The sequence below is a fragment of the Mastigoproctus giganteus genome, chromosome 3 (genome assembly GCF_048544385.1).
Source record: "Mastigoproctus giganteus isolate SK-2022 chromosome 3, ASM4854438v1, whole genome shotgun sequence".
NCBI classification, from domain to species: Eukaryota; Metazoa; Arthropoda; class Arachnida; order Uropygi; family Thelyphonidae; genus Mastigoproctus; species Mastigoproctus giganteus.
The window spans coordinates 198,383,640-198,397,027 of record NC_143577.1 but is presented as its reverse complement, the minus strand read 5'-3'; the positions used below and the strand labels follow the sequence as shown (position 1 = coordinate 198,397,027).

Here is a 13,388-nt window from a genome sequence, read left to right as displayed (position 1 = left end):
AGGCATTTAGAAATTGATTAAAGATAATCAATCTTTTGTAGGTGAACAGGTGATAGCTATTATAATGTAGAAGCATACCGGTGTTTGTAGGTTTTCGATAGATGCTAAATTGGATTTTATTCGAGTCCCGAGTAAGTGTGAAATTTAGAAAGTTTAATGACTTTGTATCCTTATCCTCCCTTTCCAATGTAAATTTGAGTCTAGAATGAATATTACTAAACAAATGTAAAATGTCTTGGATAGTACTACTATCAGTAATAACTGGAACATCGTCTAAATACCTCCCATAGTATGTGATACGGGGTCGAAAAGGTGTTAAATGTATATGCTCAATTGTTGAGAGATAGATCTCTGGCATTAAGCTGCTCAGGCTCAAACCCATTGGCAATCCAAAAATTTGTTTGTACACCTTGTCTCAAAAGGTGATATAGTTGGCCTCAACTAACAGTTTAATTAAATGAAAAATTTCCTTAATAGGTAGCTTCGTATAATTAATCGGTGTCGAGTTTTTATTTAACATATCCCAAATAATATCTAATGTGTATTCAACGTTTACATTCGTATATAACGAGGTAACATCTAGTGAAAATAAGTTGTCATTGTCGCCAAGTCTACAGTCTTTAAGATTATTAAATAATGTATCGTAGTTGTTAATCCCAAATTGTATTACCTGTCTAAAGGGTTTTATGATGCTATATACATGTGTGGCTAAGGATGAAAATACAGAGTTCCTGTAGGAAACAATAGGTCGAATATGAAATCCAGTCTTGTGTAATTTTACCTGACCGAAAAGTGCAGGAATATTGTATGTTCTGGCCTTCAATTCCTTTAACTGGGCCATAGTAATGTAGTTGTTTTTTTGATACATGGTTAACATTTTATTGTATTGATTGACCAAATTGGTAAACAGTGCCAGATCTACTTCAAGATAAGTGGAGGTATCTGAAACAACTGAATCTAACTTATTAATATAATCAGGTTTATCTAGTATTACCACTGTATCTCCTTCATCTGCCCTCTGTATAATAATGTCCTTATTTCCCCAAAGTTCTCATAAAGCTGAACTGTCATGTGTATTCAATTTAGGAAGTCGTGTTTGTTATTGTTTGTTATTTTGGTTTTTAGGAGCATTAGCAACTAAGGCCATATTGCTCCAGGATATGCGGTGGTCATTCCCTGACCTTTCCGCATCCTCCGTATTTGGTGGTGACGGGCTCGAACCCCAGTCTAATCAAGAAGCGTGTGCTACGCACTGCTGCTCCTTCCCACCTGGCCACGGAGGCGCCTGAAGTCGTGTTTCTTTTATGTTATTCACTACATGGTTAACCTGTTGAATAAATAAATCTTTTTGTGGAACATTATGAAGTCCAAATTCATTATCAATTACGCATTGTTTTTTAGGTAGTTTTCGAGGTGGTAAATTATAATCTAGTCCTTTGGATAAAGTGAAATCTGGTCCTGCAATAGCGCACACAAGGAAAGATTTGTAACCTGTTGATATGTCAGTTCATTGAATACTGGCTGAGGGGGTGTTCGTGAACTAGCTGATGTATTCTGTGGTAGTACGTTGTGTGTCTGTGGGGGGGTTGTCACCCAACTCGTATGTATTTGGTTGCAAGCCCGCGACAATGTGTTAGAATTCGCATAAACATGTCTTGACCTATCCGATAATGTTTGCAACTTATTAACGTGTGTTTTTTTTTTTTTATTTCTGAGGCCTGTGCTTCCCATCGCAAATCTAGAGAGGTCTTCAATACAGACCAATCGTTCGAATGTAGATAATTTTTTAATTTATCGCGAAGCTTCCTAACCTGGGAAAGGTATTTTTGTTTATTCGAATATTGAGATTTTAAGGCAAGCTTAACAATATTACGTGATGTAGCCAGTGTTAGTTGTTTTATGCCTAAAATTTTTTTATTTAAATTAACCCTGGAAAACTTCGGAACGATGTTGTTTTGAAGGCAATATTTTAGAAAAGAAATATGGTAACTTTGGGCTGAGTACCTTAGTGTTGATTTAATGTAATTTTGCACCAAGTCATTCAAAAAAATCACCCATAATTGTGTGTATCGATAGGTTACACCTGGAGAGACAGGAAGTGAATGAAATAGTCAATAAGAGTTTAAAAAATGAATTAGATAGTATGAATCAGAGCTGTAATACTCAATATGTTCTACGCTGATATTACTATTTGTAAAATAATAAGAGGAGTTTACCTCAATATAGTACGTAGAACTCCTCTTATTATTTTACAAATATTAATATCTCAACGTAGAACGTATTGAGTATTACAGCTCTGATTCATATTATCTAATTCATTTTTTAAACTCTTATTGACTATTTCATTCACTTCCTGTCTCTCCAGGTGTAACCTATCGATACACAAAATTATGGGAGATTTTTTGAATGGCTTGGTGCAAAATTACACTAAATCAACACTAAGGTACTCAGCCCAAAGTTACCATATTTCTTTTCTAAAATATACGTTTTAATTTCTGGAGAGTATCATACGGAAGTGTTCTACATACTATATTGAGGTAAACTCCTCTTATTATTTACAAATATTAATATCAACGTATTACAGCTCTGATTCATACTATCTAATTCTTCGAAAAAATAAATAAATAACAAAGACTTTTTTAAACCATGTTTACAATACTTTTTACAATTTTTTAAAAAAAATTCTGGTTTGAATTTTGATAATTAAACTCTAATGCTGGACAATCAAGTCAAAATAAAAATAAATTAATATTTAAAAGCATTTATCTACAAAGTTTTCATTTTTACAAAATCTCACAAAGAAACTCACTCCACAGAGCTATCCTCTATCAAAAACTGACTATGTGTGGGGAAGGGGAGGCTACACATTCAGGCAACTCACTCATGAAAAGGTTCTACAATTTTACAAGTTAGGCTCAACTCATGAGGAGAGGCATTACATACATGCACTGATCAGTTTTCAAATTTTATGGTAAGAAAAGGTAACTAACAAAGTAATTTAATTATATTGTAAATTTATGAGAAGACAAATTTTCAAATGCTGAATCCTATTATTTTACCAACGAAAAACTGGCACTATCAGCTGTTTAAGCAAATATAAAACATTAAAAACAAATATACAAATTTAAAAATAATTACCCCAACAGGCCTTGGTCCCACCCTCTGATTACCTGTCCTGAACCCAAAGTAAATGTTAATGGCTCACTTCTCTTATAGCTATTGTCAAATTCTGTGCCATCTTCAAGAGTTCCCTAAAATAATAATTTATAGTATTACACAGGATTATCTATTTAAAACAAAACTCTACATATCGAATTTAAAAAAAAAAAAAATCTAAATTTTAAACTGATATGTTATGAGTGAGTCACTATACTAATGATTGGGGTTGGGTCATGCAAACTGGTGCTGCATTCATTTACAGATTTGTTTATAGATTTCAGACAGATCATGTGCATTTTAACTGGGAAGGGGGGATGTTTGACGTTGAGCATTTTGTTTCTATGCATGAGCTATAATATTAATGTGATATCATCAAATTCTCTGAGTAGTGTAGACAGGCTGCTAGAACAGCTCATGAGATTCTGTCAGTGATACACAGGACCAGTAGGGACAAGGAAGTTATTATCCTTTTGCATTAAGCAATCGTTAGACTGCATTACAGGTCAGGAAGTCTCTTTTTAAGAAAGATGTGGATCTCTTGCAATGGGTGCAAAGAAGTGCAACCAAATTAGTCAAGAACACAAACGGGTACTCTTATCACAAAGACTTCAGTTCTGCAAATCACAGCACCTGGAACTATGTACTTGTAAATAAACCTGATTGAAGTTTTTAAGGCTATAAATGGATTGAGTAAGCTTAATAATGGTATTCTTACTCCTTCTCAGACAACACACACAAGGGGACAAACTTAAACTGATAAAGGACATCTGCAGGTCAGGCGAGTGAAAATATGCTTTCAGCCAGACATTAACTGATTGTTTGAACAAACTACCATCTAGTGTTGTGGAAATGGATAGCTTGAATAAAATTAAGGAAGATTTAAACTATTATTACAGGGGATAGAGAGATGAGGTGGGCGGAGTGTTTTTTAATTTTTTTGGCTGATGCTATATAAGCTTACTTTGCCATCGCTACTACTAATAATAATAATTCAAATATCTAATGATATTTTAGGAATTCAAAAAAAGTTTATTTAAAAAAGTAGGGATGAGAGGGAGAGACTTTTTCTTTGTGACCATAATAATAATAAATATTAATTTATAATAATGTATAAATATTAACAATAGAGACTGTTTTTACAGGGATGGGATACACTTAAATAGAAGAGGGTGCAAAAATATTTGTTGATGCTATCAAGGCAGTGATAGGTGGATCGAAAAACTGCTAGCTTGGGAGGGGGATGCACAGATTAATAGTTTAACTAGAGCCGCAGTCAGAGGGGTAGATGATTCTTGCACTGCTTCTATTGGAAATTGCAGCAGACAGGAATGCAAGGTATTGGGGATTTCAGGCCCTGCTGTGGGTCATCATAGAACCAGTAAATATATGTGCTGTGTAAGGGTTATTAAGAGTAAGAACATGTGCACATTCACTAATGCTAAGGGCATTGTAAATAAATTTGATGTATTTGAAGTACTGATTAAGTCATCAAATGCAGACATTGTAGAGATAGCAGAGACATGGTGTCACTAAGGCATAAGTGATGCTGAATTTGAATATGGGAGTTCACTGTATACAGGAAGGAAAGACAGAACAGGGGGAGGGGTGTATGGGTTATGCTCTTAGTCAAGAATCTAAGGCAATGCATCCAGTCAAAAGGGGTGACTAGTACAATGTTGAGTCAGTCTGGTGTGATATAAGCACTGGAAAACAGACCTGTCACCTTAACATCTTTTCCAGAGTCACTGGTTAAAGAAGTAATGCAGGACCATATGGACAGGAATGCAATTATACCACAGTCACAGTATGAATTTGTTAAGGGGCAGTCTTGTCTAACCAATCTGATAGTGCAGACATGCTGCAAGGACAACTCATGGGGTTTTGTCAATGATATACAGAAACTTTGCTAGTAAGGATAAGGAGGTGATTATCCCTTCGTAAAAGGCAGTGGTTAGACTGCATCTAGAGTACTGTATACAGGTCTGGAGGCCTCACTTTAAGAAGGATTGCAGAATGAGCACAGAGAAGAATAACCAGATTGGTGAAGGGAATGAAAGGATACTCTTACCCAGAAAGGTTTCAGTTATACAAATTGCAGTGTCTGGAGACTAGGCACCTGCAGGGTGATCCAATTGAGGTGTTTAAGGCCTTGTATGGATTGAGTAAGTTGAATGTGAATGGCATTCTTCCTCTTGCCAAGACTAGAGAGGGCATAAATTTAAATTGAAGGGTGGTTGCCAGATAGATGTGTGGAAGTTTACCTTCTACCAGTAAGTGGTTGATTGTTGGAATGGGCTTCCATCCATTGTTGTTATTGTGGAAGTAGATGGTTTGAATAAATTCAAGAAAGAACTAGAGAAATTCTTGGAAGGTAAGGATGGATGAAGTGTGTGTATTTTTTTTTTTTTTTTTGGCTGATGCTATATAAGCTTGTTTTCTTGCATAATTTTCCACTACTATTACTAAATACAGTAGACTCTCCATTAACCAGAATTCAAGCAACTGGCAAAAAATCTTGGAAATAGTAGGTAGTTGAAAAATTAAAATGATACATATTAATTTTTAGATAAAATGATTCAAACTTGGCACGCCGCTTTGCACTGTGAGTACGTGCATGCACGTCCCTCATCACGTTTGTCTCTCACTCCCGACAATTCACTGTGTAAATATACCGGTTGATTTATTGTTGTTCAAATTCTGTGTTCTCCTTCAAGCCCTAGTATGCCAAAACAGGTAGCAAGTAAGCATAAACGTGTAGTGCTTACCCTCAAGCAGAATATGGAAATATGCAAGCGGCTTGAGAAAGGTGAAAGTCGTGCAGTGCTCATGGAAGAATTTAATGTTGGCTCGTCAACGATCTATGACATTAAGGCTCAGTCTCAGAAAATAAAGGAGTTTTATGCCAAGTCAGAGGGTGACAAGAGTGTAGAGAAGCATTATACTCTTCATACACCGAGAATGGAAGTGCTTGATCAGGTCCTGTACGAGTGGTTTTCGCTGAAAAGATCCGAGGGTGGTTGCATTTCTGGACCCATGTTGCAAGAAAAAGCAAAAGAATTTCATGAGAAAATGAAAATTGAAGGTAAGTGTTCATTTTAAAGTGGCTGGCTTACACGATTCAAGGTTCGTCACAGCATTCGTAAGCTGGATTTGTCAGGGGAGCAGAAATTGGCTGATTTTCAGGCTGCAGCTTCATTTCGTAAGGTGTTTAGTGAAATAGTGAAAAAAAATTACTTTACCCCAGAACAGATTTATAATGCAGGTGAGACAGGACTAATGTGGAAGTGTGTGGTCGGCAAATTTGCTAAACCAAGGTGTAGTAGTAGTAGTAGTGGCATGTGATGCAAGAAAGCAAATGTATGAGCTTATGCAGCATAAGCCAAAAAAAAAAAAAAAACACACCATTCCCTCCAAATGCCTGTCCAGTTCCTCCTTAAATTTATTCAACCTATCAACTTCCACAACGACAGATGGAAGTTTGTTCCAGCAATTAACCACCCGCTGGCTAAAGGCAAATTTCCGCACATCTATTCTACATCTGTCTTTTCTTAATTTGAATTTATGCCCCCTTAGGTTTGTAATCTGAACAAGTGGAAGGATCCCATCAGAATTCAGCGTGCTCAACCCATTCAAGGCCTTATATACCTCAATCAGATCACCGCGCAGGTGCCTAGTCTCCAGCCACTGCAATTTGCAGAACTTAAGCCTCTCTTGGTAAGAGAATCCCTTCATTCCCCTCACCAATCTTGTTGCCCTTCTCTGTACACGCTCAAGTAAATCTACATCCTTCCTAAAATGAGGCCTCCAGACCTGTACGCAGTACTCAAGCCGTGGCCTGACCATTGCCTTATACAGAGGGATAATCACCTCCTTTTCCCTGCTAGCAAAATTCCTATATATCATTGACAAAACCCCATGACCTGCCCTGGCAGCCTGTCTGCATTGCTCAGAGAACTTCATATCTGACTGCACAATTACTCCCAGGTCTTTTTCATTTTCTACCACCTTAAGTGTAGTACCACACAGTTGGTACGTTTCTCTGGGGTTACTTCTACCCATATGCAGTACTTTGCATTTGTCAAGGTTAAACTTCAGTTGCCACTTCTTAGCCCATCTGCCCAAATTATCTAGATCCTGTTGCAGTAGCACACTGCCATTACTGTCATTAACAACCCTGCCAACCTTTGTATCATCTGCAAACTTTGACATTAAGCCTGATATACCTTCATCAATGTCATTGATAAATATACAAAACAACAGTGGACCTAACACCGAATCCTGTGGGACTCCACTAATAACATTAGTCCAAGAAGAGCAGCACCCATTGATTACCACCCCTGTCTTCTCGCACTTAACCATCCTTTTATCCATTGTAGCAACTTACCCTTAATACCATTCTGCTCCAATTTGTACAATAGTCTTCCATGCGCAACAGTGTCAAAAGCTTTCCTGAAATCCAAATATATGATGTCAAAATTATTTTTTGTATCCAGTTCCTTTGTAACCACATCATAATATCCTATCAAATTTGTCAGACAAGACTTTCCCTTAACAAACCCATGCTGTGTCTGAATTATTGCTGCAGTCTTGTCTAGATGATCCTTTAGAGGCGTAAGTAACCTTCCCATACATTATCATGCACAGAGTAACAGTTGGATGGACACAGGAATCTTTACCAAGTGGTTTCATTATTCTTTTGTCCCTAGTGTTAAATAAAATTTTACGAAAGAAAGGATTACCAAAGAACAGCAAAGTTTTGTTGCTCCTGGATAACTGTCGCGCACATCCTCCTGCTGAAGAGCTAGTTAATGGCAACATTTTATGTGTTATCTTCCAGCTAACGTCACAAGTCTGATCCAACAAATGGATCAGGGGGTGAATAACAAAACATAAAAATGTTTTACAGGCGCGACTTCATGTAGAAAATGACTAATTTTGATGGGACAATTCTGATTTTCAGAAGAAATATAACCTCAAAGATGCTACCTACACTATTAGTTGTGCTTGGAACTCTGTAAGAAATGAAACATTACGGAAATGTTGGAGAAAGTTGTGGCCAGCTGTAATATTTGAGAAGTCCTCCTCCGTGGAATTTGAGGAGTTTCCATGCAGCTGTCAATAGCACTGTTTATGATTAAATCTGTGAGTTAGTTGACGAAATGAATTTGCCTCGAGATGAAGTCGATGACTGGCTTGTTGTGGATGAAGATATACCATATGTCAGTAACTCATATGCTGAATATGGAAGAAATCATAGAAGCTGTTGTGAATCATGGAATGAAAAGTTGCAGAGGAGGAAGAAAGCAATGACAATGTGTGTCAGGTGGGAAAAGTATCCTGGCAGAGAGCTAATGCAGCATTTGAAACTTTAATAGCTTTTGCAGAACAGCAACCCTTCTTCACTTCTCGGCATCTTATGCAGTTCCACATCATGCATAACTTGACTTTGTCTGAGAGACGTAAGACCTCAAAGCAAGGTGATATTCATTCATTTTTGAAGAACTGAAAGCAAGTTTGGCAGCACAACATCATCTACTAATGCAGATCCAAAACCATCTACAGACCCTCCTGATCCTGTCCCAGCTACATCAGCAGATCCTGACTATCCTCATGTGATGTCTACCCAGTAAACTCTCTACCTACTACAACAGTTTTGAGTGTGTTTTTTTTTTGTAAGTTACTGTATTCAAAAAGCAGTTTCTATAATAAAACTCAGTTTCTTTAGTAAAATTTGCCTATGTTTGTCTTAATTTTCTAAGTATTGGGCTTAATATAATAGTCAAGTATTTTTTTAATACTAATTCTCGAGCAACCAGAAACTACAGTTATCTGGCATCTACCAATCCCCATGGGTGCCGGTTAACTGGGAGTCTACTATATAATGGGGAATATTTGAGGGTACTGCTGCTGCTGCAATACAGCAATTATATCAGATAGTGAATAGCAACTCTTCTTGGTCTATACAAGATTCTGCTATTTTTTAGCCACTAGCCTGAAGCCAGCCTAATAACTGTTCTCATCAAATCTGACATACAAGAATCCTATCAATTATACAGAAAATGCCTTTCTGGAAAAAAAAACCAGTGCCTTTCTGAAAACCGTTGTGCAAAATTAGAATGCATATCTCAAATTAATTTTCTCACTGAAAATAATGAAACAAGTCTGGGTTATGTTCTTAATCAGATTACTGGATTTTTTTTTTCACAAATGCAGTTCATATTAATGTACCCATTTTTAACCAATAATACAATTATAATAGCTTGCAAAATCATTTAATACAAGGGTGCTGTGTACATCATACACAGTAATAACTGAACATGCAACATGCAAAAATAATAGCTGTATTTTCAACAAAAAAGAATAAACTCTTAGAACTGTTAAAAAACTTAAAACATGATTAATATAGTACATGCTATACAAAGAAACAGGGACAAATATGAAAAAACATCCAATATTGCACCTGTTCAAGCATCAAAATTTGTGTAACTCCTCCACAAAGAAACTTAACTGATGCAATGAAAAGGATAAACAGGGGATATCTTCTCATGGATTATTTTTTTTCAATTTGCAGTTTAAAATATTTTTATTTGAATACATATGTATTTTTCAGACTTCTTATAAGTTATTCAATTTATATACACTAGAGTCTGGCAGATCAATTACAGATTTGTTTTGAGTCAAAATGTATTGTGTAATTCAAAAATACATCCAAGAATAAAATTGATGCATATGTAAAAATGTGCAACTGAAGGGACACGTATAATACAAGGTTTCTGTTACCTCAATATGTAGGCTATACATTTTGAAGACAGGTGGGTGAATTGTCTTGAAGTTAAAGTTACTGAGTTCAAGATATGTTTTAAATAGAAATGATTTGAACATTGCCCATATTTACTAAACAAAACATTAGGTATTGAACTAAATAATAAAATATAACACTTTAATGTTCATAGACAAAATGAAAAAATAAAATAAAATCACTATATGTAATTAAGTATTCAAATATCACATAAAATTATATTTACTGCACACGTGTGCATGTGTTTGCATAAGATAATTTGGAAGTTAATTAAAATCGCATACTGAAAGTAGGAGATGAATCATAGATGTATATTAATCAGAATAGCAAAATGGGATATCTATATGCACCATAGGAGCACCTATACACTAAAATTGACAGATTAATAAATACAACAATTATGCATTATTTCCAATTACTTGCTTTATAAATAATTAAGTAACCTGGGTATAGGTAATTAAATAAATGGAAAGTAGGTTTTGACAATAATCATGTACTTAAGCAGTACCTTTGAGGCTAATATTGTATACATGTACCAATTCAATAGTGTATATTTAAATTTTATGGTGACATTCAAAAGTCACATGCCTTATTTAATACATGGACTTTAGTTGTAATATCAATCCATTTAAAAACATTGTTGGAAATTAAGTTGGTGTCTTCAATTTGGGAAATTAGTATTAACTTTAAAATTAATATAATTAGGAAATGTTACACGGTAATTTTCCATGAAATTAGCATTAGCATTAGTAGAGGCATTTGATGCAAGAAAGCAAGCTTATGCAGCATCAGCCAAAAAAAAAAAAAAAAAAAACCCACTTCACCCCTCTGTTCGTTCAAAATACCTGTCCAGCTGAGCCTTAAACTTATTTAGGCTATCAACCTCCACCACAAGGGATGGAAGTCTGTTCCACCAACCAACCACCCGCTGGCTAAAGGCAAATTTCCGCACGTCTATCCTACATCTGTCTTTCCTCAATTTGAATTTATGCCCTCTCAGGTGATTTTTCTGAGCTAGAGGAAGAATCCCATCAGCATTGAGCATGCTTAAACCATTCAAGGCTTTATACACCTCTATCAGATCACCTCGCTGGTGCCTAGTCTCCAGACACTGTAATTTGCAAAAATTAAGCCTTTCTTCATAAGAGCACCCCTTTGTTCCATTCACATATCTTGTTGCCCTTCTCTGCACTCGTTCCAGCAGCTCTACATCCTTCTTGAAATGAGGCCTCCAGACCTGTATACAGTACTCTAGGTGTGGCCTGACCATTGCCTTATACAATGGAATAATCACCTCCTTATCCCTGCTGGAAAAATTCCTGTATATCATTGACAATACTCCATGAGCTACTCTTGCAGCCCGTCTGCACTGCTCAGAGAACTTCATATCTGCCTGCACAACCACCCCCAAGTCCCTTTCATTCTCTACCACTGTCAGTGTAGTACCACAGAGCTGATACGTTGCTCTGGGGTTGCTGTTTCCCATGTGTAGTACTTTACATTTGTCAATGTTAAACTTCATTTGCCACCTCTCAGCCCAGCTGCTCAACCTTTGCAGATCCTGTTGCAGCAGCATAGTGTCAGTAGCGTCCTTGACAACCCTGCCAACCTTTGTATCGTCTGCAAACTTGGACATTAAGCTTGATATACCATCATCAATATCATTTATAAATACAGAAAACAATAATGGACCCAACACTGAGCCCTGAGGGACTCCACTAATAACATTAGTCCACGATGAGCAGTGTCCATTGATTACCACTCTCTGTCTTCTCCCCCTCAACCACCCATTTATCCATAGCAGCAATTTGCCTCCAATGTCACACTGCTCCAATTTGTGTAGCAGTCTTCCATGTGCAACAGTATCAAAAGCCTTTCTAAGATCCAAGTATATGATATCAAAGTTATTCCCTGCATCCAGTTCTTTTGTGACTGCATCATAGTATCCAATCAAGTTGGTCAGGCAAGACTTCCCCTTAACAAAACCATGCTGTGTCTGAGCTATAACTGAAGTCTTGTCTAAATGATCCTGCAGTGCTTCTTTAACCAGTGCCTCCATTAATTTTCCTGGAACAGAAGTTAAGCTCACAGGTCTATAATTACTTGTGTCAGCCTTTGATCCTCCTTTGTGAATTGGGGTCACATTTGCACATTTCCAGTCTATGGGTACCTCCCCTGAGTCCAAGGAAGCTCTCATAATTATGGCTAAGGGTTTGCTTACTTCCTTTGCTGCCTCCTTTAATATAACTGGATAGATCCCATCCACCCCGGGTGCCTTTCTTGTGTTTATCTTCAACAGTTTCTCCTCCACTTTACTCCCAGTTATTTCAAGATTTTGTAGCTTACTGCTAGAGTTGAATACACCTCTGGCATTCCCCTTGCTGAATAACTCCTCATGTGTGAATGTCGATGCAAAATATTCATTTAGTTTGTTAGCTACCTGAGCAGGATCATCAACAGTTGACCCATCAATATCAAGTGGACCAATCTGATTCATCCCCTTCCTTCTAGAGTTTACATAAGTAAAGAACTCTTTGCTGTTTTTCTTTGCATCCCTTGCCAAGGATTTCTCGTAATCTGCCTTCGCCTGCCTAACCTCCTTTGTAACTTGGCTGCATATCAACTTGTATCTATCATAGGCTTCTGTGTCATGTGTTAATTTGTAAGTATCCCATGCATTTTTCTTCTCTGCCATATGCCTCATTAGTTCATCTGACATCCATTTTGGCCTAAACCTTGAACAATATTTCTTAGTTGGTATGTAAAGCCTAGTAGCTTCCAAGATAAGTTCTTTGAATGCTTCCCATTTTGAATTTGCTGTTGGTAACATCATCAGTTGGTCCCACTGTATAGAATTTAAATACGGTCTCAGTCCATCGTAGTCGCCTTTATGGAAGCAATAACCCTTCCCTTTACCCCTAATGGTAGTTACCTCTTTGAGTAAATCCCACTTCAGCACACTGTGATCACTGCCACCTAGTGGTTCATTTATCTGCAGATTCTTAATGCATGAAGAATCACTGCTGATAATCAAATCAAGAGTATTACTCCCTCTAGTTGCCTCCCGAACATGCTGATGTAGAAAACAATCATCCAATAAATCCACAAAAGCCCTGCTAGTGCGTGAATAACCAGCCCCCAAATTCCAGTCAATATCTGGGAAATTAAAATCTCCCATTATAAGACTCTGATTTACTGGCCCACTCTATTTCCCTGTACAGTTCCTTATTATACTCATCAGAGTCATTAGGCCTATAGCACACTCTTACTCTCAATTTTGATCTCCCAATGCTTATGTCACACCAAACTGACTCAACACTGCACTGTCCAGCGATGTCGACTGGCTTCACTTCCTTGGTTTTTATGTGTTTCTTAACTAATAGCATAACCCCTCCCCCCTTCCTATCCTGTCTATCCTTTCTGTAGACGT

At 36.9% G+C, this 13,388-nt stretch overlaps 1 protein-coding gene across 1 annotated transcript in view; it reads right to left on the bottom strand.

Moving 5' to 3' along the window:
- The window catches only part of LOC150088564 (peptidyl-prolyl cis-trans isomerase FKBP2-like), a 46,141-nt gene that overhangs the window by 15,684 nt on the left and 17,069 nt on the right, over window positions 1–13,388 (bottom strand). Inside the window, exon 3 of the mRNA XM_090369565.1 lies at window positions 3,139–3,251. Coding sequence (XP_090225691.1) covers window positions 3,139–3,251 — 113 coding nt within the window. The remainder of the gene's footprint in view (window positions 1–3,138; window positions 3,252–13,388) is intronic.